This window comes from Barbus barbus (assembly GCF_936440315.1).
Source record: "Barbus barbus genome assembly, chromosome: 30".
Classification (NCBI taxonomy): Eukaryota; Metazoa; Chordata; class Actinopteri; order Cypriniformes; family Cyprinidae; genus Barbus; species Barbus barbus.
Genome location: NC_136758.1, coordinates 4,640,148 through 4,663,227, shown reverse-complemented (window position 1 = coordinate 4,663,227; position 23,080 = coordinate 4,640,148). Strand labels below are relative to the sequence as shown.

The window sequence follows — 23,080 nt, the reverse complement described above, 5'->3', positions numbered from 1 at the left end:
ATGTTACTACAGTAAATCCATAGTAAACGATGGCCATTTGTAGATTGAAAAGCCTTCTGGCTGTTTCGTTGGTCAGCGCTGTTTTATCTGGATTTAAACTAGTTTATATCAGTTGACTGATATCGACTGATATTTATACCAGTCATTTGTGTTCTTCGCTGAGTTCAAGCGCTTCTCACTGGATCTCACAGCGCTGTTTAGTGGTTGTGTGATCGGTGAGTAAACTCATCTGCTCTAGTCAGCTCGATTCCCAGTGTATTTCATGCAAATTACCAACTGTCCCCACATCAATACAAATTCCAGTTGTCCATTTGGAGGATCTTTCTCTTGGTCTGAGTACTTAAGGAAATGTTGCAAGAAGATCAGGCGCTCCTGTAGATGAGCCCATGAAGTGGAGTGTGTTCACATACTCCATACTATGTATTGTAAGTCAGAGAAGCATCCTTTACTCTTAGATTTATCTTTGAGAATTTGATGTCTTTTATTGATTATCTCTGAAATGACTATGTAATTGGCATAATACATTTTACCTGACTGATAATAAATTGTCACATCCGACTTAAGTGCAGCTGAGATGGAGCATTGGGCACACCAGCTAAAATTTAAGAGATCCGGCTAAGACTTGGCATTAGTTCAAGTGTACTTGAACCCGATTTGGATGGTGATTTATTCACAGTGGAGGAGCGAGTTCTGTGATCCTACGAACCCGGGGACGTGCTGATCACGTGGCCAGTCACATGATTGTGTGCTGAAAATAAAATGAATTTTATTTACAAATTTACTCTTATTATTGTGTAAAAGTATTTTAAAATACTTATGTAAAATGTATTCTAATTATTCCAAGCATATTTTATAACATATAATCCTATTTATTATTTGATTATTTCAGAAATAAATATGTATGCAAATTACACCGAAGTACAACAGTTACCGTACGGTGTCCAGGAGTGTTCAAAAAGGGTTTAAATGCTGAATTTTTAATTGATTTATTCTCGTAAACTCAGAGATGTGGATTCGGACGGCAATTAAATTACCACACGAACTTGGGGTTTGTCACTGCATGCTGTGTTTACTTGTGTTATCTTTGATTAATAATTAAATTTGCTTGATGATCTGAAATATTAAAGTGTGACAAACATGCAAAAAAATTAAAAATCACGAAGGGGGCCAACACTTTTTCACACCACTGTATACTATGAACAGTGCTCACATTTGTGATTCAAAGCAGTTGCATCATACTTTTAATCAATAAATATATCAAAACAGATGTATTTACAATAATAAAAACATGGCAAACTATACAGACTGCTTTAGGTAAAAACTATGGAAATCACATATGCAATTAAACATTTGACTAAACATGTTTGGTTTTCTAAAATGATTCAAAAGAATGTATTTTAACATCAGTAAGATGCCACAGGTTTTTCAACAGGTATCCAATAGAAACAACAAGGATTTTAAAACAACCTATTAGTAACAGACCAATTTTACATCTGTAAAAGAAATACAAATAATAAAATACAAATAAATAGACAAATGATGGCAAGTGAAAGTAATGGTAGTCTTAGATAAATTATTTTCATTCTTATGTCAAGAGTAGATTTGAAAACTCTCCATTTTTGCAGTGTTTGTGTTGTGGTGTATACTCTTTCAGTGTGTATACACATCTACGTTGAGGGATGCACAGCTGAGGCACTAGGAGCGTTTAAGGGCTCAGTCTGTAGGGGGTGGCTCAGAATAATCTCCTGCAGCAGAACAGCATTGGTCTCTTTCCACTCCTTGAATTTACTTGCAGTGAGAGCGGAGTCAACCAGTACTTGCTCCAAAGTCAGTAGATCTGCTTCTTTAGCCTAAATGAAAAGATAATTTTTATTTAAATTAGTTGTTATCAGATATGCATATTAAAATACAGTGTATTTATAGCAAATTATTACACGGCTCTGTGCAATGCTTGATTCTGACTGGTCAGGTCAGTAGTGAAATTCCAAGATATGTTACTTCCTGATAACAATAGGTAAAAACTAATAAAACAGGCTCAATCGAGTAACAGCAGTCACCTCTATTCACTTGCTGGGAACATTTTTTCTTCATTGAAGCTTTGCGTTTGGTTGGCAAATAAAATATTAAAACTCAAATCACTATTCTCAGTACAAATATTTAATTATGTCATCCTGGTATCGAGAACTCGCTCTCTTTTGTTTCATACAAATGCATGAAACAAAAGCCTGATAAGCCTGTCAGGCTTTATTTTGTGATAACAACCGGCTGGATGTACATTATCCCTTACTTATAAACACAAGATTGATGAAATTTAAGTAATATGCACTTTATTTTACATAATAATTACTAAAAATGGCCAAATAATAAAATATGCTTTATCCATCCAAATGTGTTGGATTTTGTAATTGACATTGACATAATTTTCCTCTCTGAATTTAGCCATCTGATTTGAACAGGGGCATGTCTGGCCATTGTGATTGACTAACATCTTTGCATGTGAAATATGCATTACATGCGGAACTCTCTCAAAATCTTTCACTGTGTTTTTACTATAACAGCTGCCGAGATGAACTAATAGTGCTGATTATAGCGTTATATTTAGAACTACTCAAGTTGCATCAAAGGTTGCTGTGCTGCACTGTAGCCAAACACAGTCATATCTGTGCACCCCTATACTGCAACACAATTTTAGCAATCTCATTAATACTTTTATCATAACTAACGCAGTGAAAACACAATGTAAATAACAGATTTGCTGAGCACTGAGCATTGATTATAATGGGAGTTTCGGCGAAAATGAAGAAATCAAATCACTTGATAGACTCGTGCAGATCTTCAATTGATTGCTCCAGAGATTATAAAGAGAACAAGCTTTGATATATAAAATAATCACAATATAGATACCAGATGGGTTTTCTCTGTGCTGTGAAGTTGATCATTTAGTATTTGGCTTGATTCACTAATGCACAAACAGCAATTAACCACTTTGCAACAAAGAATGGCTGAACATACTACACCGATCACAAGTCATGATGCTCATGAAATGCAGTTTCAGATTTTTATATTATGTTTGTCGAGGTTATTTATTTAATTTTTTTGTACTGACCATAAGATAAAGTAATACTAAAAGTATTACTAAATACTAAAAGTAGCCTAATGTTACACTTTAGAATACTGTTCCAACATTAATGAATAACAAGAACACATGAGTAACACAATATTAGCACTCTAGTAACTACTAGTAACTAACAAGAAACTCTGATTAAGGAAGTAGTAAATAATATTGCTTAGTCGAATGTGGTAGTTCACTATTAGCTAATCAGTAACTTATTTTTTCATACCTTCTTAAGAACTACTGTAAACAGGTTCATAATTAATATTAATTCTAAAGTAAAGGTCATGGTAACCTAATGACTCAATTATGAAATTCCTCAGAAGAAATGACTAATTATTTGGATCAGTATTTTAAAGTGAATAACATGATAATTCTCTAGTAATGACTGAAATCATTGTAAGTTTTGAGGGTTTTGTAAAGTATTAGATATTAACTATTCAGGTGGTATAACATCCTTCTAAAGGAGTTACTCATTTTTTGGGATCAGTATTCTAAAGTGAAGATCATGATAACTCCCTAGTAATTACTGAAATCATTGAGGTTTTTATAAGGTTTTGGTCGGTAATTCATTTTGCTAGATTTGGTAACACTTAAATCATAACTAGTGGGTTACCATGAGCTTCACTTTAGAATACTGATCCAAAATAATTGTAATGTCTTTAGAAGGATGTAGTGAGACATGAGTCATTGCTATCCAAAAAACTTACATATACCTCAAAAGATTACAATGACGTCCGTCAATATTAGAGAGATATGATGATTTTCACTTTAGAATACTGATAAAGTAATCAGTAGTTCCTTCAGAAGGATTTGGCAATTCTTGAGTCATTACAAGTGGCTTACCATGATCTTCATTTTAGAATTAATTATACATTATGCATAATTCACATTAATTATGAACCTGTATACAGTAGTACTTAGTAGTTCTCTAGGATTAGCTAATTAGCTAATAGAAACAACCAGTTTCAACTGAGCACTATTACTTCCTAAATCATTAATCAGAGTTTCTTGTTAAGTAATAGTAGTTACTACAGTGGTAATAGTGGATTAGTCACTTGCTCCTGTGTAGTTATTCATTAACGAAGGAACAGTATTCTAAAGTGTTACCGGGTAATCTATTAACTACACACATCATAAACCCATCTTTTTAGGCAAGTATATTGGTGTTATGCCATAAATATTTTTAATACGACTGAATTTGTATTTAAAGTGATCACAATTTAACAAAAAACATTGTAAGTTACTAATTACAATGTTATTCAAACAGTGTATAAATGAGGTGTATACAGTCCCAGTTCCAGAATCAAGGGCCTCATTTATAAATTGTTGCACAGAATCCATCCTAAATTTGATCTTACGATCATCTCTCAAATATGTGTACGTGTAATTCATAGAATGAACGTACGAACAGAAAACGTGTGTACGCTTCTCTTTCAGATGAGAAATCTACGAATCACAAATGATCTTGAACTTGCGCGTAACGGAATGCTTTCAGCTCTCTGCCTTGTAAACGACTCCTAATTAATGTCATTAACATATAAAAGATCACCAATTATCATAATTTAGAACAGCGAGCTGCAAGAACAGCTTATATTTTCCTGCAGTACTCCGACAAGAAAAAGTGTGTACATCTGCTCAGACCCTGACGTGACGCTAAGCACTTTTCCACATCAAAGCCAGGTTTTACAAATATGAGCTCTGGCATGGATTCAAGCATACGCACACTCTAAGATCAAATCTGAGCGTACGCACACTTTATAAATGAGGCCCCAAATCACTAAAGTGCTAGTAGAAGTTACAAAGCTAGTAAAGTTGCTAGTAGAGAGAAAGGTGGTGATGATTATAGTAGTCCACGGCCGTGTTGGGACACCCAGTAATTTCAACCGACTGCCTGAGGCCAGAATGAAAGATGCTCAGGGCAGTTGACGGGCCACTGCTGAAACGTCGTCATGAAACCTTATCATCTCCATGTGTTTTTAAGCCTTGCCAGTTTAAACATTCAAGAGATTTTAAAGCATTCAAGCACAATAAGACACAAAATAACTTAACCGAGTACCCAAATTGACCCTTTCGCATCTTCTTGTGCTTGAACGTACAAATACACTTTGTCAATTTAATTATCAAGCACAAAAAGACACAAAAGAACTTAATTCAGCACCCATGCGCTGTGTTCTGTGCACGCAGAGAGACATGTCTCACAGCCCACGAACATGAAAGTCCTTGTGCTTTAACGTATTTGGACAAAAACATACAAAATTATGTCGAAAATACCCGTCTTGGCGAGTGTTCTCTAAAAACTGTCGGTTATGTCTTGTGAACATGAATGTAAACAGTTGAGGAACAAACCTGGATCCTGGACTTCTGGGGGCCCTACGCAAAACTGTGTTGGGGGGGTTGTTGGGATGAAAGAATGGATGAAACGTATTTGTCCATGTTTCACTCCATCTCGAATTGCGCTCACGGAAAGCGCTCGAGAAACAGTATCTCTTCCGTGGCTAGGTATGCTTTCAACTCATTTTTTTTTTTAGTGAGAGCAAGAGACTATGACATTCACGTTACATGATTTGGCTGATTTTTCTGTAGAGAGCGTGACAGTGCACCGCATTAAAAGAAATTACCATTCATGTTTTCATAATTTCTGGCCAAATTCAAAAACAAAACTAAAATTAAAACATCTTTGAGAGCAAGGGGGCCCCCTGGTGTTTTGGGGGCCATACGCAGCTTGCGTATTCTGCGTATAGGGAGGATCGGCTCTGGGAGCAAGTCAGATGTGTATCATTATATTGGATCCATGCATTGTGTCTTAAAGTGAAAGAGAGAAAAAAGAGAGAAAATCACTCAGTGCTCTTGACTGAATTACTTTTACATTTTTAACAAGAATTAATCTATAATTAATTTATACAGTGAAGACTATGCACTGCTATTTTACATTTGATTATTCAGTTTCTGTACCTGAACACCTACAAACTTGAAAAAATGTAAGTCATTGTTTAATTTGTATCTATGTAGTAATTATTTATTTTGTGCTGTTTACACAATTTCAAACAGGGCCCACGGGTACAACCTGCACTGGGGTCCTGCAAACCCCTTTTATGGCCCTGCTCCCAAGATATTAAAGACATCATAAAGAAGCTCCCAAGACATAAAGGGGGTACTAGGGGGGTAAAAATCTGGCAGGGGTCAGGATTCGGCACAACACCTGCACTTCTAAATTTGAATCTTTAGCATACAGCCACTTTTTCTTGCACACCGGCACTTCTCACATGTTGCATCATTGTCCATGAGCAGCGAAACCAGCAGTACTAACAAGCAATCTGAAAATATTTAACATTAAAAAAATGAAAGTCTTCTTTTTTTTTTTTTTTTCATTGTAGAAATTTCAAATGTGACAATGAAAGACATCCCACGCTTCTCCTGCATATTGTTAACAGCTCTCTGTTGCACAAATTATATATAACCTCCCGGAAATCAAGCGAGCAAGAGAGAGAAGCCCTTGTTTCCAGCTGGTAATCATGCATTTTGAATGCGTCTCCTCTGACTACTTTCGTCACATTCTACATCAGTTTCACAGGAGTGCAAAGTGCAGTGCACAAATGCTATTGCATGAACCAACACAGGTAACACAGCTTACGAGCAAACAACTGAAGATGAGAAGGGAGGACAGCTGTGATTTTTGGTGTGATTTTAATTTAAATTAGCATCAGTTATGGACTGATGCTACTCTTTTTTACATTTTTACAAGATGTGACTATTATACTATATTATATGATATGATATTATATTGTATTATATTATATTATTAAAAACATTATAATACATATGTGTCACACAAGAGAGTAACAGCACTTTTTCCCCACTTTAAGCACCGGTGATATCTTCATGTAAACTGTGAAGAATTAACAAAACCCCAGAATAGTCATGATATTAAGCCTCTTGTGTAAGAAACAAGACATCCAAATAACTTGAGTGGTATTGCCATTATTTAGCTGGTAGGTATTGAACACAGAAAGTGTGACAACTCTAGTGGGTATATTTTTTAGTCAGCAGTACTTGTAAGTGCATTTGGTTTTCACGATATGGTAAATAGTTAAATACTGAGAGACTAAATCTTTTCATATATTAGAAAAGGTTCATCTGAACGGCTAACCTTTAGAGTGCTGTTGAGGGTTCTGATGAGATGTATCTTCTCATTGAGTGTCTGGTTTTTGCAACGCTTTACAAAGGAGGCTCGTAATTCCCATTTTGAAGATGGCTTCCGCTCACCCGTTGGAGACAAACTTGCTCTTTTCAAATGTAAGTACAACCTTTCCATCTCATCATCAGTTCCCTCCTGTCCATCTAGAACTATTGAAACAATTATAAATTTTATGTTTAACCTAAGCAATCGAACTTTTAAAACATTTTTTTTTAATTACTGATAGACCTATAACAAACAATTCTAATATGCTTCAAACTGATCAGCAGTCAAGCTGAGCAATGTAATTCCCTAGCATAAATCTGATGTTAAAATGGCATCAAACAGCTTGCTTACTTTCAGATCTGGTGTCATTTGAGATCATCTGCGTTTCTGGTTCCTCTGGCTCTGCAGATATTGCCATAGGTGATGTGTTAGATGAGCATCCAATGGGGTCTTGAGATGGAGCTGTGGCTTCACTATGTGGTGAGGTTTCCTTTATTGTGGTGCTCACTGTATGGACCACAGCAGAGCAGACCACTGTTTCACCAGCAGTAGGGTTTGTCTGGGAGACAAGGTCCAGCCAAGACCGTCTATGCTTTGCCAGAGAAGAGACAGAGCTGTGGGACGTCATTGTACTGACGGGGGAGGAGAGGGTTCCAGTGGCTTCACTAGGAACAGGGGAGGAATATGGAGGAGGAAGGCTTCCCTAAATGGGGAAGATACCGCAGAGTGAGGGCAGGATAATGGCATACTCTAATATGATATACGTCTGGTGCAAATGTTTGGAAAATTTCAAGCATTGTTCTTCTAGTTCAGGGGTTCTCAACTTTCCTGCAGAGGTCCACTTTCCTGCAGAGTTTAGCTCCAAACCTAATCAAACACACCTGAACAAGCTAATCGAGACATTCAGGATAACTAGAAAGTTACAGGCAGGTGATCAAGGTTGGAGCTACACTGTAAAAACAGATAAGTTGACTTAACTTAATCACTCCAAAAAGTGAGTGATTACTTTTTTTAACTTAAAAAAAATTGAGGAAACCCCTTACCTTAAAATTATCAAGTAAATAATAATTAAAAAAAATTCAGTTAAGTGAATTGTCAGGTTGTCTGGGATGCATTCCAGATGAAACTGGACAAAGTGTAAATGCATCTTAAAACCACACATGTAAATTTTAATCCTCCCAAAATATTAAAATAATAAACGTGTGAGAGCATGTTATGGCTATATGACATGTTACAGTCAGATACGACAGCGCTAATGTAACATGCATCACGGACGAGTAGCTGAGTATCTGTTCAGCAAGCCGATGTACAAACCCAAGTGAAACTGAAATTAAGTTGCAGCCACTCAACACACCATCATTTTCATTAAAAGTAGTAAGACTAACTGATCTTTCCAGTCCTGAAGCCGTGCTCTCTCCTGTTGCGGTCTTTGACCTTGAAATTAGCTGATGATGTATAAAATGCAGCTCTAAGATATCTGTTGCTTTCTTTGACGTAATCTCCATTAAATTTGCATATAGCAATGGATTTTAAAATTGAATTTATATCGGTTTGACAGATGAAGCATTTATGTGGCCAAGTGTGAATGGATAAGTTTGAACAAATCAGATCGCAATCCGATCAAAGAAAACACATGAAGTGACCAGGTGTAAACAGGCCCTAAAACACAATTGGCAACCATGTTCTGCTGCTGTGTGAATGCAGCCAATGTAAAAACAGAAACTTAAGGTTTGCAAATAATGTTTGGACAGGCCTTTGGCATAAGGGCAAGCCCATATAAACTGTGCGTCTGTGAACTTGCCTGGTGCACAGTGGCTGATGGACCACTGATACTTGCTACAGCTTGGGTGTGGTGCTCAGAGTATGGCGGTGGTGGTGTGTCAGTGGACTCCTCATGATCACTGGCCTCACTGTAGCATTCTGTGCAGTCGAAAAATAAAGATGCAAAAAATAAATGTAAAAAGATGAATACTGTAAAGAATTCTTCCAACACTAATACACTAACTCACACAGCTTACCAGCTGTATGAACCTCTGTGGGTTCATACTGAATAGATGCCAAACCAAGTTTATTCAACCATCTGAAATCACAAAACATCAGAACACGTTACCAGCAATTACAAATAAGACTGTCAAAATGAATGTGTTTATACACTCAGTTACTGTCTAGCACCATTCTGTATTTAATTACTTTTAAGTTTCCATCTACTATCTTCAGTCACATGCCTTCTCTAAAGAAACCCCAAATATATGTCAGACAACTCAACGGCAGTAAATCCAGAAAATAAAAAGTCAGAGGATACAACATTCAGTCAGAAACAATCATACATGCTGCTGTTTTGAGTCTTGAACTGTCAGAAACCAATTTGATTTCCCATATTTCATTCATATCCATCATAACTATTGTAGTAAGGACATGGTAACCACTCACAGCACCTTTCATTATAATCAAAAATCAAGTATTAAATATCAACCAAAGAAACACACGCAAAAAAAGTTAACATTTGTCATTTGTACAAACAAGAATGAGAAGGGCATCAGAACATGAGACCCTGGAAGCTGTTTTGACCAGACTCCTGGTAGGGTCTCCCTCTGTAAATTTGCACAGGATACATACAGGAAACTGTGATTGGACTCTGTCCTTCTCTAGAGTCACCCAGGGTGAGAGACAAGTGACTGACCAGTGACCTGACTTGGAGTTTTGGAGTTTAGCCTGAGAGGGTCGGCTCAGTGTGATTTTGTGTCACACAGGGGAAGACTCTGACTCTAACTGTGTTCTGTGCTGACGCACTGAACCACATTTCAGAGTATTTGGCCTTCTTAGAGACCCTGGGTGGCTCTCTGGAAGGTGCTGCCAACTGATCACCACCTGGTGGTGAGTTGGATAAGATGGGGGAGGTTGACTGACAGACGTGGGAAACACATTTTGCGAGTGAACAGGGAATGATTGGCAGAGGACCTTGACTGGCAAATATTTAACTCCCACCTTTGAAGGAGCTATTGCTTCATTCCGAGGGAGACTGTAGACATGGAATCAGAGTGTGATGTGTCCAAAACCTCCATTGGAGAAGAGGCCGGTTCAAGCTGTACCTGGAAGGTTACTTTTGCCTGTCACAATTGCACTATACTGATGGCACTGAATGTGGTCGGGGACAGTGAGGGACAGTGCATGGCAGTTGGCAGACAGGTGTTTTGGTTCCAATATTTAAAAAAAGAAAATGGGAATGAAATGTTCTGTTTATCAAGGGATCATACTTCTCAGCCTGCCCTATCTGGCAAAGCTTATGCCAGAGTTCTGGAAAGGAGATCCATCCAGTTGGAACAATGTGGACATTCGAGACTTACTGAAATGGTTTGAAAACTAGTGTGAAGCAGTGGGGATAAGGATCAGCACCTCCAATATGAGGACCGGACCGGACCGCCAAGGTGAAGCAGGAGCTGAGCCCAAATGCAAAGCTCTCAATTTACCAGGTGATTTATGTTCCGACCCTCACATATGGTCATGAACTTTGGGTAATGAGCAATAGAACGAGATAATGGGTAGAAGTGATTGAAATTAGTTTTCTCCACAGGGTGTCTGGGCTAACTTTGATAGAGTGAAAAGCTGTGACATCAGAAGAGACTGGCAGTACATCATATCACATAATTGTGAGACATCCACACAAATGGCCAAATCCAATAATTACACATTTGATTGCTTTGTTTTGTTCTGTGGTGTTTTGTTTTTCTTAAAACAATTGAATGTGTTAATCTATTTCAACAGTTTATACAAACCACTACTTTGACTACTGTAAATACAATTTTGAATGTTACTAAACAGAATATATGTTTTTGTTTTGTTTTGTTTTGTCAGAATGAGATGTCAGTGGGCTTACAAGTTCATGTCCTCATTGCTGTCTGCTGCAAAGTAAAACATCATGACTTTGGGATGGCAAGCTTTGATCGCACTGTGAGAAACAAAAAGAATGTGAAGAATGTTCAGTTGAAAAATATTTGTAATTATCATAATGAGGACTATATTCTACTTAAAGGCCCTTGCATTTTACAACAACTTTGTAAAAACAGAATTAATAGGAATTTAAATTAAACTTACTATTTTTTCTTACATTCCGTAGCCCTGTCAATTACAAAATCTGTCAAATTTATAAAGCCTTCTGCTTTTTCAGCCTGGGGAAACACAAAAACACAAAACCAAAGTCTTACATACCATGTATGTGTATATATGTATTTATATATATATATATATATATATATATATATATATATATATATATATATATATATATATATATATATATATATATATATATATATATATGTGTGTACTGTATATGTAAAGTTTTGACTTCAACTGTATGTATATATATATATATATATATATATATATATATATACAGTTGAAGTCAAAACTTTACATACACCTTTCAGAATCTGCAAAATGTTAATTATTAAGAGGGATCATATGTTGTGTTCTGTGATAACACTGTGATTCTGCACATGACTGCTAGGTGGCAAGAGATGGAATGCCACACGCTTGGCTCGTTCTGCCTCCGCACCTGAGAGTGGAGGTTTGGACTGTACTCCAATTGTAACACTACCCACTACGTCAACCACTACGTCCCCAAAACAATCACGTTTGAGATCGAAACCTAAGTGGCATAAGGATTACATAATGTGACTGAATGAGATGTGAAGGGTTTATAATTGCTTTTATTTTGTTTTGCACAAGGCGAATATATTCCTTGTGCCGGGGTTTTGAGTTTCATATACGTGAAATAATTTAATTTCAGTTGTTTTGCCAGATAATTATTATGTTATATTAATGTCTTCTTGGGTGACTGTTATTGCTGCCTTAAGACAATAATTCTGGTTGCACAGAAATGTGTTTGTTACTGAAGAAATGTTCTTTACAGAGAGGGAAGATGTTGTGTTCTGTGAAACATTGTGATTCTGCACATGAACAGTTAAACTGCCTGCTGTTCTTCAGAAAAATCCTTCAGGTCCCACAAATTAAGTTAAATTTACCTTGATCTTCAAATTCAAAAGGTTTTTCCTCTGGAGCATCAGTGAAGCATTTGAACCTTCTGTAATAGTTGCAAATGTGGGAAGTCATGGCCTAATGGTTAGAGAGTCGGACTCGTAATCCAAAGGTTGCGGGTTCGAGTCTCGGGCCGGCAGGGATTGTAGGTGAGGGGAGTGAATGTCCAGCGCTCTCTCCACCCTCAATACCACGACTGAGGTGCCCTTGAGCAAGGCACCGAACCCCCAACTGCTCCCCGGGCGGCGCAGCATAAATGGCTGCCCACTGCTCCGGGTGTGTGTTCACTGCTGTGTGTGTGTTCACTGCTGTGTGTGTGCACGTTGGATGGGTTAAATGCAGAGCACGAATTCCGAGTACTTCACTATGAGTCCCTCGGTTGTCCTCAGTGTGGAAAGATGAATCTCAAAATCATACAGTCATTGTTGGACAGGATTCAAATACACAAAAATGCTGAAAAACCAAAGAATTTGTGGGACCTGAAGGATTTTTCTGAAGAACAGCAGGCAGTTTAACTGTTCAGGACAAACAAGGGACTCATGAACAACTATCACTAAACAAAAAACACAGCTGTGGATCGTTCAGGTAACAGCACAATATTAAGAATCAAGTGTATGTAACTTTTGAACGGGGACATTTTTTATAAATTCAGCTATTATTTTCTCTTGTGGACTATATGTAAACATATTTTATGTGAAATATCTTATTGAGGTCAGTACTAAATAAACAATAACATACATTTTGTATGATCCCTCTTATTTTGGTAAAATCATTAACATTTGGCAGATTCTGAAAGGTGTAGGTAAAGTTTTGACTTCAATTGTATTTATATATATATATATATCTTCAATACTAGAGGAAATAATAGCGTGAAATAAGGAAGATGGAATTCAGCATTCGGATGACTCACCACTTGATTTGGGTACCAGTACAGAGAGGTTTTCTTTAGCACGAACCAATACTTTTTCCACTTAATACCCAGAAATCCCTTCCCATCTTTTTTCCTGTAAAGCCAGCCCTGATGGTCGACTGGCTTCAGATCTTTCACTGAAACTCTCCTTCTGCTCATTCTGCTCATTCTTGGACTTCCTGTTAGAGCAAATATTTAAATACCACAATAAAACAAAAATGATGACACAGGAAAAATACTTCTCATGCGACTATATCTCAAGTTGTTTGTGCAATGTGATACTAACCTCCACAATTCTTCTTCTTTGACTTCTGTCTGAGAGACACCTGAAGACAAATACATGAAATTTGCTGGTATTATCATGACCACACCATGTCTCGCTATTATGATTTCAAACTTTCACAATGCAGACAAGAACATTTCATGTACAATAAATTCACAAGCAATTACCGGATTGTACTCATCAGAAGCCAAACGCGGCGCAAGAGAAATGGGAAAGGAGGCCTGGCAAGAGACCAAAGCAGACACAACAAAGTGATTATTAAGGTCAGTTTTAGTCTGTTTCCTTTATTTTACAGTGCTGTTCTACATGTGCATGCTATGGACTTATTATCAGTTATTGTAATTAACCTTGAACCAAATCCCTAATCCTGACCTTAAGGTCACAATTAAAACTAAATGGACATTGCGGGGACCTTTGCTAATTCGAGAAGCAGTTTCTCTCAGACATATGTCACAATAGGGAGGAAAAAGACAAAACCAACTTCTGTTACATGTTGACTTTAATCTAAGTCCAAGTAGTTACCTTATATTACTCAGTACTAGTTAGTGGGTAAGTACACTGTAAAGTAAGTCCGCATTCTGTAAAATGAAGTGCAATTGGGCCACTGCTAAAATTCAGAAATCACACTGCTCAAAAGAATTTAAGGGATAGTTGACCCAAAAATGACAATTGTGTCATTAATTATTCACCCTCATGTCATTCCAAGAACCTTAGTTAATCTTCGGAACACAAATTAAGATATTTTTGATTAAATCTGAGACCTCCTTAGACAGCAAGGCTCCTGCCACGTTCAAGGCACAGAAAGGTACCAAGAACATAGACAAAATAGTCCATGTGACATCAGTGGTTCAGTCGTTATTTTATGAAGCTACGAGAATACTTTTTGTGAAAATAAATAAATAAATAACTTTATTCAGCAATTATTCTCCCCTGAGTTACCGTCTACTGCCATTATTGAGAGTACCACAATGCATTCATGTGGTGCTGCTGACATAGAACACGTATATGCTGCTCCTTGTTTACAGTTGTGCCAAACAGGATACAGCTGCAGCCAATAAATCAAATTTTCCACCTATTAGATTGTGTTTTATTAACGTCTACGCCTACACCAACCTCAACCCTAAACACCTACCCCTTACAATAATGCAAAAACAGTAATTACTGTTGTACAGTCTGACAAATATTACACTATATTGATGTGCACATGCCCAGTATCCGCAGCTGTATCCCTTCTAGTCTTAACCCTTATTTACGAGCAGAGGAAAGCACATGCATGCATTGTGGTACTCTTGATAATGACAGACAGAAGACAGTAACTCGGGGGAGAAGAATTGTTGATTAAAATTATTTTTGTCTTGTTTTTGTCAACAAAAAGTATTCTCGTAGCTTCATAAAATTATGGTTGAACCACTGATGTCACATGGACAATTTTGTCAATGTTCTTGGTACCTTTCTGGGCCGTGAACGTGGTAGGACCTTTGCTGTCTATGGAGGGTCAGAAAGCTCTTGGATTTCATCAAAATATCATAATTTGTGTTCTGAAGATGAACAAAGGTCTTATGGGTTTAGAACAACATGAGGGTGAGTAATTAATGACAGAATTTTCATTTTTGGGTGAACTATTCCTTTAAAGGAACATTTAAATAACACATTGGCTCTCAATGGATGACATTTTCAAGATGAAAATCTTTAGTCATATGCCGGTGTAATTTGTTGAGAATAAAATGATGAGGGCTGGATTCAAAAAAAAAATATATATATATTTTTAAAAACACTGAGAATCAGACAAAAAAAAATTACAGTCTGATCTAACTTGCATGAGCTTCATCAAAGCAATTCATAATATAAGTCAGTAGTGTGTATGGCCACCATGTGCCTATATGCAAAATGTCTGGGCATGCTCCTGATAAAATGGTGGATGGTGTCTCCTGCCAGACCTGGATCAGGGCATCAGTGAGTTCCTGGAGAGTCTGTGGTGCTACTAGACATCTTCAGATGTTCCGATACACAACATGCCAGATGTTCTCAATTGGACTGGTCTGGAGAACATGAGGGCCAGTCAATATAATCAATTCCTTTGTCATCCAGAAAATGTGTACACACTGTGGCCATATGAGGCCAGGCATTGTTATGCACCAGGAGGAACCCAGAATGTATCTTCATCAAGTAAAGGCTTCCTTCTGGCCTTTCTGCCATAAAGCCCAGATCTGTGGACTGTTGCAGCAATGACTGTCTTTCTGCAATCATCAGCTCTTCATCACCTCTCTTGCCAAGGCCCTTCTCTCCCAGTTGTTCAGCCAGGCGAGCAGCTCTAGGAGGGTCCTGGTTGTTCCAAACTTATTCCATTTAAGAAATATGGAGGCCATTGTGCTCTTGGGAACTGTTAATGCAGCAGGTCTTTTGTAGCCTTCCTCAGATCAACACAGTCCTGTCTCTAAGCTTTGCAGACAGTTCCTTTAACCTTTGTTTTTTTTATCTGATATGTATTTTTAGCTGTTAGACCATAGACAGGTGTGTGTCTTTCCAATTAATGTAAAATTAGTTAAATTTGCCAGAGGGACTCCAGTCAAAGGGTAGAAACATCTCAAAGGTGATCCAGAGATAAATTCCTAATCAGCATTGGAGTTAAGAATTGAAGAACTGCACTATAGTGTATGCCAGCAAAAAGCTGAACATAATCATTCAAACAAAAATATTACACTGGCATGGAATGGAAAACACTTCAGAATGTCACAACCATACATATATATCCCTGCCTTAATAATCTGAGAGAAAAAATGTATTCACAACAGACCTTTCACACTGTGGGTGGAAAAGACACAAGCTAAACGAAACCCATTGCTCAATTTCCTCAAACTGCTCATGTTCCTCTTTCAGGTATAACAGAATGGCAGAAACTTTGAAAAGAATATTTTCTATGATGCAATGTAGACTTTTTTTACGCCTGATATTTAAAAATTGTTGCCATAAAATGTGTGAAATGCCATACCTTATCAACTGATAAACCATTAGCCATCATAAACAATAATACAGGCGACAATCTGCACTGCACTGTTTTATAAGTGACACAAAAATATGACTTAGTTGTCAAAATCTGCTGTCTATTTAGGAAGAATAAAAACATTTAGAATTCGATTTGTTTAGATGATTACTTAGAAGAGACATTTTTAAGATCTTCAGCCTGCAGTCGATAACACTGTTCCATTACAATACCTGTATATAATAATCTATGAATACATTATCTGTTTTACCTGTTCACCAGACTTGACCAGGAGGAGCGTCTGACCATCTGTTTCTATACTCCGAAATGGCATGTAACTGTCTTCCTACCACACTTAAAATTAAGTGGTAAAGCCCACAGCCAAATCATTTTAGAGAAAAAAAGGACTTCTGCTTACGCAATAAACATTTCAAAACATCCTCCACTTCTTATTCTACACAAGCAGAACCATAAACACGATCACATGAAAGCTGACTATGTATTTTTATACACATTCAGCTGTTAATGATGAATGCTGTTCACATGAAATAGAGGTGAAACCTGCACTCTTGCACTCTCGGCCGTGTGTTGTGTAGTCTCTGCTTCCACTGTTTGCAATATTCATGAAAGTTAGTTAAGAGAATAGTGCAAAAAGTGTGAGAAGACTAGCACTAGTCACTGTGCTGATATAAGAGCAGTAATAATAATAATAATAATGATAAACTGTCACTTTCACTCCTTATCGCAATGGTAATAAATATACTTTATAGGCACATGTCTTCAAGTCCTGGCTACAAAAAAGCTATTGAGCATTTCCAATAATAATAATAATAATAATAAAATTCATCCATCCGACTTGTTTTTGCTGTGTTGAAGAGGTCAATAACTAGAACTCACCACCAGAGGTCGCCAAGGCATGTGTTTTTATGCATATTTACATATTGTCTGTAAAATGTTGCACGGTAGAGCCACACACCTTTAAAAATATTGGTGAAATTTACAACCAAATTTCTTTGATGACTATTTTTTCAGTATCTTCGTTTATATATATACGTTTATATATATATGTATATAAACTTGAGCCAATGTTACATCTGAATCCTTGTCAGTGAAATCCTGATCTCTGCTGTCTGTGACTTCATGAGATTAAATCAGGGGAAATTTTCCCACAATGATCTGCACAGGTGATTGTCACACCGCTTAACTAAATATCCCCCCCCCCCCCCCCCCCCCCCCCCCCCCGAGGGCAAGCCATGTCACTGCCAGGAACAGAGGATCCATTCTTCTGCTCTGTCTGTGTGCTGTTTTCAAGGCAAGACAATACAAGAGCTGCGTCTACAACAGTGTTTCTCACTGAGTGCTCAAGAGGAGGCTGGCACCAGCATGACCACAAGTCACCGTGTAAAAAAGATCCCTGTTTCCTTTAAATACAATACTCCTCTATTTAAGAACTTTGTAAAAATATAACATTCATATTCACGTTTAAAATACATTTGAAATAGACATAGGGCCTACATAAGAAATATAAACAGGTTCCTAATGAAATATAATAGATCTGCTGCAATATTATTTCTTAAACTGATAAATGATGAAAGAAGAGAGCTAGAGATGAAGCAAGAGCTTTCCATGTTGTGGTGCACTATAATTCATGAGATTATTCATGAAATACAATAACTTGGTGTATGCTTGTTATGCTACTGCTGAACAGCATCTAACTAAAGTATATTTGACATGTCATCGTCTATAAAAACTACATGGATTGGAGAAATAAAATAATAATGGCTGCTGTAATATGTTTTTTTACACTGTAGTGTTTTATCATTGGATGTTGTCTGCACAGAGTTGCAGCTCCCTGTCTGTAAACAAAACAAAAATAAAATAAAATAAACTACTGTATAGAAGTGGTTCTTACCGCTTGAGAGAATGACCAGGACCGCATGGCACCGTTGCTGTACCTGCTGAAGAGATGACAACAGATTTAATGTAGGAACAGGCATGGCACAATAAGCTATGTCTGAAGCTAATAATACTGAAACAGGGTAAAGTTACGTAAAGTGGAAAAATCACTTGGTGTATGAAATTCATTTGCACAGATGAACTCCAAGGGCAGTTCTCATTAAAAACTTGAAATACATAACATTTCAATCTTACAGTTCCTGTCTGTTTAAAAAAAAAAATATTTAGAGATTGATGCATTTTGCAAGCATGTTTACAGCTTTTACATAGGTTAAATATAATGCAACCCAAAGAAAGCGAACAGTACTGAATGGGTGCATCATTAGAAAGACTGTCAAACGATTAAAAATGATCATTTCAATAGTTTTAGTGGCACCAAATAAGTTTCCAACACTGACACTGGACAGACGGACACAGAGCCCCTGACCAATATTCCCACATGGACTTATTTTACATTCAAGGAAATCTTTTTGTGGCAGACATGAGACCATCACACAGAACACATTCTTGCATTTTGTCTAAGAACACATGAAAACATGCATCAGAAGGATATTGTTGTCAATAGTGTTGCGTCTTGCTTGATATTCTGACCCTTGCATCTGTTCCTTTGCATTGCACTCTGTTTAGCATTCACAAATGTTTTCTATTTAGGTGCTACTTCAAATTTGAATTTATATTTGTATCTAATTATTTTGTTATTTAACTATATTTATATTTAAATAGTTTGTGTTGTGCACTAAGGGAAAATAATAATAAGAGAAAAGGCAATGAAGGGTTTAGTCATCTCTATTTAGAGAAATCACACCACTTCAGTCCCACGACATGCGACCAACAGAGTTTATATCAGTCCCATTTTTATCCCAATACCGATTTTTTTCTTCACTGTGCTTTCTTTGTCTTCAACAAGTAAATATTGTTAACACTTTATAATAATGTCCCACTCATTACCATTAATTAATGCCTTAGTCATCATGAACTATGAGCAATATTCTTTCTTTCTTTCATTTCCTTTGTTTTGCTTACGAAAATACAGTTGTTCATTGTTTGCTTATGCAAGTTCATAGTGTATCAATTAATGTTAACAGATTTAAAAAATAAATTAGTAAACATTACAATGACTAGTGACAGATTAATATGTGACTAACGATTAATGTTTCGTAATTAACCACAATACCTGCTTTGGTTTTAAACTGCAGTTACAAACTAAATTTAATGTTTCAAAATATGAATTATTTACGAGATCTGCACATGATGGTAAGTGTCCCAGATCATGGGGTTGTCTCTGTTTTTGGTGCTTGCGGAATTTAAACCATGATGTCACCACACTATTGCTTGCTATAAATATACACAAATCTCGCATCCTGGCAGGGAAAATACATTCCTGATAACTGAGCATAAACTATCTGGGCTGAGATTCTTCCTGTGCTTTTGTTTTGGCTGAGAGTAAATGTGCACTGCTCTGTGGATGCTGCTACTGCCGTTAAGTTCTGCACCCACCTGTTGATGAATGCGTTGTTGGAGGTCCAGTCAGGATCCTGCGGCAGGACAGAGAACAGTTAATATATGCTTCAGCACGGGCAAGACCACCGTGCTGTGCTCCACTTCAACATTTCATATTTCATTCTGTTACTTCTTGAACAATGAGCTAATGCAGAAGTGGATGAGCACCCTGGTGGTGATTCTATGTCAAAAGCTACAGTTTGCAGACTAATTTTTGTATACACCAGATTAAAAGATTTAAGACAAAAGATATGATTAGACTACAGTGTTCAAGCCAAACGTGTTCTATTCCCATGCATCAGTCACAAAACATACCATATAATTAATATTCATGCACAATATAATATAATGTAATATAATATGAGTAAATTTACATTCCACGCAAAGCCAGTGCCCATTGCTTATTTGTACCTTTACTCAGCAGGCATCAATGCATTTCTTCAATAAAGTACATTTCATTGAGCAACAAGCAGATTTCAGATTTTGTGAGGGCAAAGCAACAAATATGGGAAAATTGAAGAGGTCAGTGTGAATGAAACATTAAGTGAAATGATTAGGGTAAGTTGGAATTATAGATATAGGCAGAACACAGAAACAGCTAGAAAGATTGTAAAACCTTTATGTAAAAGGAAAGGAATGCCACTAATGCTACTATGCCACACGATATGTTTAAGATGAGTACATCTTGGACAAATGTCACCAAACAGCTGTTATGTCATAAACATGATTTCATAAACATTTCAGACACCATTTTATCTTGTGTAACTGCATGCAAATCAACTTTCTCTTGGTCCACTTTTCTAGAGTTTTGTAAATCTGTAGTCAATGTCAAAGTATTACCAGTTACTAACTTGCATCTGCATCTTTTTAATGAAGACAACCAGATAATTCAGTAAAGACAATACAAAAACATCTGGAACAGCAGCTTTAATGGAAAGAAGCAACTGATATAAGTGTGGTACAAAAGAGTTAATGTAGAGGAAAAAACAGCTTAGACCAATAGTTAATATGACAATCCTTTCTGCATAATCCCGAAATGCAAAATACTGATATGAAACCCGGCGTTCAGTGAAAACAACATTACAGCTGATGTCGGAGTTTAACCGTGAAATTTTTTTTTATTATTAATTTATACACTTCTCAATCTTATTTGTAATATTTGTTTCCATGTATATGGCAGTGGGAAAACACCACTGGTCCAGAGCAACGTGGTCCCCCTACTGTATGAACCTGTTACCATGATTCCTCAATCAAAAATGATTTGACATTAGCAATGGCTAAAAAGCATAGATTTTACAGTGACAAGCTAAGAAAGCTGCCATCATTTATTTACCCTTAATTCAAAACCCTTATTATTTTCCTTATTTTGTGGAACACAAAAGGAGATTTTTTGAACGTCTGAGTTCTTTTTTTTTTTTATACCCTAAAAATAAAATTTATGGTACAGAAAATTAAAGTTTGGACAACCTGCAAAGCATAAACACCACAGATCTGGAACAACACAGGGTGAGTAAATAATGTCAGAATTCCTGTTTGAGTAAACTATACCTTTGATAAAAAATAAGGGGGAAAAAAAAATGTTTTTTTTAACAAAACATATTCTTATCAATATACCCATTGTAACGTACCACAAATGCAAAGCACAGTACCACAAATGTAAAAGACCAAAAATTAATTCCTTTGGTGTAAAACAAAAATAACTTACTCAAAAGACATACTCTTAACACACAAAGAAAATAATAAACTGTAACCATGATGAAACTCATAGAAACCTGGAAAACAAGTTTGTTGAACCCTCCAATTACATCTATTGAAGGTTTTACATCCAACGCAAAAGCACAAGAGAAACAACAGGATGCATTTGTTTCTCTAATTAGAAATTAGTTGACTAAACTGTTTGGAAAGACATGGGGTTTAGTAGGAATGGGAAAAATGACTGGAATTTTTTTTTTAACCAAATTTTTTTCCCCAATCATAAACTATGCACTACTGTTCCATGAACGCCCTGAATTTCAAGGATTCCACTGTGGAAATAGCTGAGGTAGATATACATTTTCAAGTGGCTTAATATGCAAATTAATACTGTGGTGTACAAGTCATTATTTCTGAGAAGAGTTAAGCAGAGATAATGTATCTCATTTTTGCCCACGTGTTTCCAAACATACATTTCTGAAATTAAATTCCAGTCGTTTTAGACACATTCTAGGCAGTCTAGTCAAGTGGTAATGTAGACAAATAAGAGGCACAAAGAAATACCCCAAGAAAAGGAGTGAAAGCATGAAAAAGTACATGAGAAAAGAGTCACCGCACACAGCTGGACAAAGGATGAAGGCAAGCTGACATTAGTGAGTCAATAGCTTAAGCCGTGTGATCCAACTGACCAGTAGCGAGGGCTCCGCGGGGGGCCGTTTGGGGGTGGATGTCATGGGGGTCTTTTTGACTAAGTCCTCTTGATAAGGTATGGTGGCACTGTTGTGTAGATCCGCATTGACAAGGAATCGGCTGTTCCGTGAGTAGTCGGTCCCACAAGCGGGTCTTTCGGCTGTGAACTTGTAAGACGAGCCTGGGCCCGGGGCCTCCTCAGCGATAGTTGGTATGCGTTCGTTGCTTAGGTATCTGTACAGAAGATCTTCACCTAGACCACAAGATTAAAAGATGCATGTAATTGCAGCTGTTTTCAAATCCCTAGAACAAATTTCTCAGCAGTCCCAGCAATCATACGGTATGTAAAAATGGGCTGTTTCCTAGGCAGATGAACTTATGTTCAAGCATTACCAAAGTAAAAGTGGAGTTCTATATACACTACCATTTCAAAATTTGGGGTCTGTAAGATTTTTTACATTTTTGAAAGTCACACTCATCAAAGCTGCATTTAATCAAAAATACAGTAAAACAGTACTACTGTAAAATATTATTACATTTGAAAATATCAGTTTTTTTATTTGAATATATTTTCAAATGTAATATACTGTATAGTGATTCAAAGCTGAATTACTCCAGTATTCAGTGTTTTTTTCAGAAATCATTCTAATATGATGATTTGCTGCCCAAGAAACAGTTATTCATATTTCTGTGGTAAACATTACCATTTTTTAAGCATTCTTTGATTAATTAAAAAT

The 23,080-nt window shown here is 36.8% G+C and overlaps 1 protein-coding gene across 3 annotated transcripts in view; it reads right to left on the bottom strand.

The window, feature by feature from the left end:
* Positions 1-1,052: 1,052 nt before the first annotated feature.
* LOC306850853 (connector enhancer of kinase suppressor of ras 3-like) overlaps positions 1,053-23,080 on the bottom strand; it is a 65,647-nt gene continuing 43,619 nt past the window's right edge. The window contains exons 13-25 of one of the 3 annotated variants that reach the window (XM_079386781.1): positions 22,343-22,596; positions 19,959-19,996; positions 18,418-18,463; positions 13,693-13,746; positions 13,529-13,568; positions 13,243-13,421; positions 11,388-11,461; positions 11,170-11,241; positions 9,314-9,375; positions 9,097-9,215; positions 7,647-7,998; positions 7,263-7,459; positions 1,053-1,850 (exon numbers count right to left, since the gene is read on the bottom strand). In XM_079386781.1, coding sequence (XP_079242907.1) covers positions 1,668-1,850; positions 7,263-7,459; positions 7,647-7,998; positions 9,097-9,215; positions 9,314-9,375; positions 11,170-11,241; positions 11,388-11,461; positions 13,243-13,421; positions 13,529-13,568; positions 13,693-13,746; positions 18,418-18,463; positions 19,959-19,996; positions 22,343-22,596 — 1,670 coding nt within the window. In that variant the 3' untranslated portion in view covers positions 1,053-1,667. The remainder of the gene's footprint in view (positions 1,851-7,262; positions 7,460-7,646; positions 7,999-9,096; positions 9,216-9,313; positions 9,376-11,169; positions 11,242-11,387; positions 11,462-13,242; positions 13,422-13,528; positions 13,569-13,692; positions 13,747-18,417; positions 18,464-19,958; positions 19,997-22,342; positions 22,597-23,080) is intronic. The other 2 variants (XM_079386782.1, XM_079386783.1) reach the window with 2 other exon arrangements.